The sequence below is a fragment of the Nematolebias whitei genome, chromosome 1 (assembly GCF_014905685.2).
Source record: "Nematolebias whitei isolate Nwh7 chromosome 1, NemWhi1, whole genome shotgun sequence".
Taxonomy (NCBI): Eukaryota; Metazoa; Chordata; class Actinopteri; order Cyprinodontiformes; family Rivulidae; genus Nematolebias; species Nematolebias whitei.
This window is the reverse complement of record NC_056498.1, coordinates 88,398,072-88,403,959: the sequence shown is the minus strand read 5'-3', so window position 1 is coordinate 88,403,959 and position 5,888 is coordinate 88,398,072. Positions and strand designations below refer to the sequence as shown.

General features: G+C 40.5%; 1 protein-coding gene across 1 annotated transcript in view; it reads right to left on the bottom strand.

The window, feature by feature from the left end:
* Positions 1-4,059: 4,059 nt before the first annotated feature.
* Positions 4,060-5,888, bottom strand: part of fbxo28 (F-box protein 28) — an 18,128-nt gene continuing 16,299 nt past the window's right edge. Inside the window, exon 5 of the mRNA XM_037688151.1 lies at positions 4,060-4,619. Coding sequence (XP_037544079.1) covers positions 4,111-4,619 — 509 coding nt within the window. The 3' untranslated portion in view covers positions 4,060-4,110. The remainder of the gene's footprint in view (positions 4,620-5,888) is intronic.

The following is a 5,888-nucleotide window of genomic DNA, read 5'->3' as shown; positions in this document are numbered from 1 at the left end:
TCAGAGGTGCAACACAAGTTGAACAACTTGGAGATAAAGTTAGAGAGGCCAGACTGAGATGGTTTGGACATGTCCAGAGGAGGGACAGTGGGTATACTGGTAGAAGGATGTTAGAAATGCAGCTACCAGGAAAAAGACAAAGAGGAGATATATGGATGCAGTTAGAGAGGACATGGAGGTAGTTGGAGTGAGGACAGAGGATGCAGAGGACAGAGTGAGATGGAGGAGGATGACTCGCTGTGGAGACTCTGAAGAGGAAAAAGACAAAAGAAAAAGAAGGTGAGAATGGCAGTGAAGATCATTAAGATACCCCTCCCATCCATCCAGGACACTGGTTTCAGCTGCGTCTGTACAGAGCAAATACAATCACGAGACAACTCACACCCACAACATGGACTGTTTACTCTGCTGATCTCTGGCAGGAGGTACCACAGGACCAGAACCACCAGGTTCTGCAAGTTTCATCCCTCGAGCTATCAGACTGCTGAACTCAGGTCACTGATGAAGCGACACACACATCCACAGCCATTCCTAAACACCAAAGTCTATAAAACTAATTTGAATTATGTGCTCCTACACTGCTGTGCAGACATGAAATTTCATTGTTTTGCATGGTGCACTGTACAATTTTGAACGACAATAAATTTTATATTTATCATATTTTAGCATCTCAGTTATAACTTTGCATCTAACAGTTATGACTAAGCATTTAATATTATGACTTGGTATTTGAGTTATAACTATGCATTCGACAGTTAAATCAGCATCTCATAATTATAACATAGCATTTCAAAAATTGACTTAGTATCTTAAAATTGAGACTGAAGTGGTCAACTATTAACTAAGGTTTTTGTTCAACAACAGGTGATATTCTTAATTTTTACACAGAAAATGCTTCAAAAAGACTAAACTATTCCTTTAAACTCAGCACTTCTCACAACTTTGGTCTAGTTTTTGAGGTCCTCACAGGTACAGCACAAAATCTGTCATACTTTCGCATTAACACACTTAAATGTTAGAATATTAAGCATATCTTATCATTTGCAGCAGACAGGTGTGCAATAATTTTTTTGCTGTGATTTTGTGTCTGTTAACTGTCGATCTCTTGAACCACTGGATGAATTTTAATAACTTTCAGGAAATAATGACCGGATTTATCTCTACACCTTTTTAACAACTGGTGCCATCCAATAAAGATGGCCATCACAGTGAATCAATCTTAGCAAACACAAAAATGGCTATAATTCAATTCATTAAAATTTACAAACATACAGTTTTACTTTGATGAGATTTAATAGGTTTGATTTTGTACATTTGTAACAGTAATATGTGCAACAAAAATCTCATAGCTGGGCCAAACTGACCAACACAAAAGACGTTTTTCTTTTGTTTACATACATGAAATAATTAACAATCTACACGTTTAAGTACATGAAGATTACAGTACATTTTCTCTTAATAAGCCACTAGATCACATTGCAAAGTTTTGCTGCCCAGTGTAACTATAATACACACAAGTGGATTTCCAAAGGTTCATGCCATGAGTTGTTCAGGTCATCAAAACAAGAAAAATACTTTTAAAAAAGCAGCCACGCAATGATTTCATAGCTAAACTAGCAAAACAAGGCAGAGAAGTTTGTACAGGACGGGGGAACTTGTCCTGATCACATCAATCATCTCCACAACTCCCACCCACAATCACTGCAAACCAGTCCTGCTTTCTGCCACAACACCTGTACCAAGTGCGAGGTCTGAGGATTTTTACTTAATTTTTAAATGGCTGTTACAATGACATGACACTCGGGTCAGAAAGTTTCTTTTCTTACGTCCTGCTGTCTCAGATATGATGTGTTGTGAAGAAAACAGATCTCTGAAATGTCTCTGGGATTAAAAAAATAAAAAATAAATTGATTCAATGGAAAGTTACAGTAAATTAACCTGTTTTATAAATCCAAATAGTTACTCCAAGTTTTTATTGATTTCCTACAACAAAGAAACAAACATGGTCTGTGATTTTGGTGTGACAGATGGTGTAAATGTCAGACTGAGCTTGAGAGGTTGATGAAAGTATTTGGTTTCAAAATATAAAGTGAATTAATGACTGAAGGCTGTCTGAAACTTAGGAGACAGAAGAACTCTTCATTTTCATGTTACTCTCTTTGGAGAGGACAGTCATCATATTAACTAACGCTGCCTGAACACTGAGTCTTTTATAGTTCCACTAACAGCTGCAATGTGACTTCTTATTTAGGTTACTATACCATTTTCTGTTATTTGCAAATATGTGCACCCTAGAAGTTTATAAATTAAAAAGCTACAGTCATTTCTATTAGTTTTAAATAAACATGTAATGCGTCAGGCTAGAACTTAATCGCCTTTGCTGCGCTTCAGTTTCACGTGTGACGTGGAGGTGGAGCAGATCCACCGCTGACGCCTCTGAGATGACAAGAGGTAGTCACAGAGCTGAGTTGGCGAGTACGTGTAGCTTGGCAGGCGGCACAAGCAGTAGTCCAACCAAAACTTCAGCTAATTCTTTCAATTACCGACACAGAGCTGAGCCGCTTCTGTCTTGTTTGTAAAAATAAAATAAAAAGACAACTTCAAGAGGTTTTCTTCTTCTTCTTAAAAATATGACAGAAAGCAAAAGACTAAAGCTTTTGTCCACTACTAAAGAAAGGAACCCACTAAAACAAAGGTCTAAGCCGGTGTTCCTCAGACCTGGTCCCTGGGTCCCACCGCTCAATGGGTTTGTACATTTCCTGCTTTATCACACCTGATTTAGATGAAGAGTATTTTGGCCATTCTGAGGAGGAGTTCTGTGAAAATGTTATGAACAATCTTACTTGCTGCAGATAGTCTTTTGAATGGCCTCAGTTTGGATAAGTAGACTCTAGTAGGACTAACTTCACAACATTCACATGACGGATTTTTACATCAATATTTTTGACTATGTAAGCACGGACAGCAGCAGCACGTAGTTGTAGTTCAACCTCAGGTCAAATGTCTGGCAGGACCAGTCTTTATGCCACACCACACAAAACTAAATGTGTGATGCAAAATTAAAGGAAATGTAAAGATTAAAAACAATAAAATTTCCAAGAACTGTTGAAGAACGCACTTCTTTTCAAACCACAGTGATTCACTTTGGAAGAGTCCGTTTGGAGGCGTCCCTCTGTTGAGGCACTAACAAATTATCCAAATGAGCACATTTCCATTGCAAATTCAACAATGTGCAGAGGTGTATGAAATGAATCATTTGAACTATTGGGAACGTCTTTAGATCAGATGTGTTTTCAGATGGCACTGACCCACGTCAGACTAGCCATTAGCTCATCAGCCTGATCAGAAGTAAACTAGTTCTTCATACTGAAATCCTTAGAACTATCAAGAACAGATAAACTTTTAAATTTTCACCAAAAGAACCCCACCTCAAAATGGCCGAAAAAGCTTCTAAGTCCTTGTTGGCTTCTGCCAACCTTTACGGCTGAGGAGGACTTGGTTGTGCTGGAGCAGTAAAACACATAAAAGCTGCAGAGCCTGAGGACCAGCACTGCGGAGCACTGGTCTAAATGACGCCTGACTGGACCCCCTCTCGTGTCCCATGGCCACAGGACATGATTATTGTGCAGAAACTATATAAAATACTGGAACTTTCACCTGTACATGACATCTTCCTTTATAATTACACCCAGTTCAGTTTGAATCCTTCCATGCACGCTGTTCTCCTGTCAGACCGTGTGCTTGCCACCCCATGCTGTTTGAAGAAGCAGGTGTGCCTACACTCGACTGCTACTGAACTTGTAAGCTGATGCATGTTTTAGTGCATATTTGGGATGTTTTCCAGGCGTTTGTTGACGAGGGTAAAAAACAACAGAACAGCTTAAACAGTCCTTTAAGTGACAATCAAATATATTGACCCTGTCAATACTGGCTTCGGCGTTTGAGCTGATGGCATCGAGGTTGGTGTTAACATTCATCATATCCAACAAACATGAGGTGGAAGCATCATGGTGCGGTGCGCACGATGCACGTTGGAGAGCAATTATGGAGCGTGAGTGTGTGATCAGTCAGCGATAGAAACCAACGAGAAAGATTTAGTAACGCACGGCCTCATTTCCTGCTGCGCAGTCGTTTGGAATGTCGTGGAAGGTCTGAGCTCTTTCTGCTGCGTTTAAGCGACGAGCTGCCCTCGCCTTCCAGTTCTTTGGGTGAGGCTACAGCCAAGCTGTCACTCGTCAACGAAGCGGGAGACGTGTTGGCAACGGTGGAAGATGCAGCAGAAGAGCTGGATGTGGAGGGGACTGCTGTGGGAGGTCTGGACCCTCCTATTACAGCAGCGTTGCTGTCCAGGAGTTCGCGGAGTTTGTGCTCAAGCTCAGCGAGGCGAGCGTTCTGCTCGCCGATCACCTGACTCTGCTCCAGCAGCTTCTGCTCCTGGTCCTGCAGCTGTTTCTGCTGCTCCAGCTGCTTGACACGAATTTCTTGCATCTCTCGCCGCAGTACCGTCATTGAAGCTCCGTTCACTTTCACCTGCTGCTGCACCTTGGTCATCTCGGAGCGCGACGGTGTGTTCTTGGCCAGCAGGGACATGGTGGTCAAGGAGGTAGATGGACCTGCCACTAAGGAAACAAAAACAAGTCATTCAGAATATCACAGTTGCACAAAAGAGCTTGGTAGCAGTGTGTGATATTAAAATTGTTTAATATATCCACAGGGTCCTTGTTCCATTTATCAAAAATGGCTGTTTTGCATCAATCAACTATTAATTTTAACAGATATTTGTTAGAGTCTGCATCAAATTCACTGGAGTTCAACTTTTTTCAGGTGCTTCTACTGCATCACAGCCAACTCCCCCTCTAATCCCCAAATCCCCAGCAGACCCCCTTCCCAACCCAAGTGGCCTATATTGTTTGTTTGCAACATAAATTGCTGTTAAATCAGGAAATTTGTTACTGTTCTGATGAACTGGTTATAAAATCTATACAAACAAAATGTTGACGTTTTGATGTATAAAATGTATAAGTATAAAGAATACCTGAATATAATAATAATATCCATTTGTCCCTCCCTGACAGCACTCTTAATAAGGCAAGCAGAAATTGCAGACTAGAAATTAAGCCTCAAACATTCCCTGTACAAAAAATAAGTTTATTTAAAAAATTCCTTAATTTTAAAATGCCATAGTCATAAAAGTCATACAACATAAAACATGGCTCACAATTGAAGAATACACAAAATTAGACTTGGTGCCTAATTTAAATTGGCCAGCATCAGATGTGTTTCGCACTCAGCAACTCAGCGGTGAGCAACAAAATCCACTTTCACATTAATCACAGCAGAACATTTTATTTCTGGAACAGTAGTTGATTAACACGATCAGGTTGAAGCACACTTTCAGTGTTAGTTAATGTTTTTACCAGTGCTGCTGCGATGTTTCTCCTGAACAGTAGGTGTCGCTAGTAAGAAAACAATGCTGCTAAAGATCCAAGAAAGTTCAATCTGGTCCTCTGGACATTCAAAAAAAACAAAAAACAAAACAAAGCAAAAATATATAGAAACTTTTCATCTCTCATCCGAGAGACTTCCTCAGTCTGAGGTGCTGTTTTCAGCTCAGTCTCTTAAATAGCACCTTCTCAGAGTGGATCAACCAGTTTTGCTGCTGACAACCAAAACCAGCTGATCACATGCTCAAGAAGGACCATCAGCATAACAATGGATCATTAGCACACTGATGGCTGTTTACTATTCACAGAGGGCTGAGTGATACTAGCAATCACAGCATTGTAAGAGGGGGACAGTTGAACCCGGAGGCCTCCACCCCTGTTTAACGATGGACGATTTTGTAGTATGACATATGCAGGATATATTCATACTGTTTAAGACGGGTT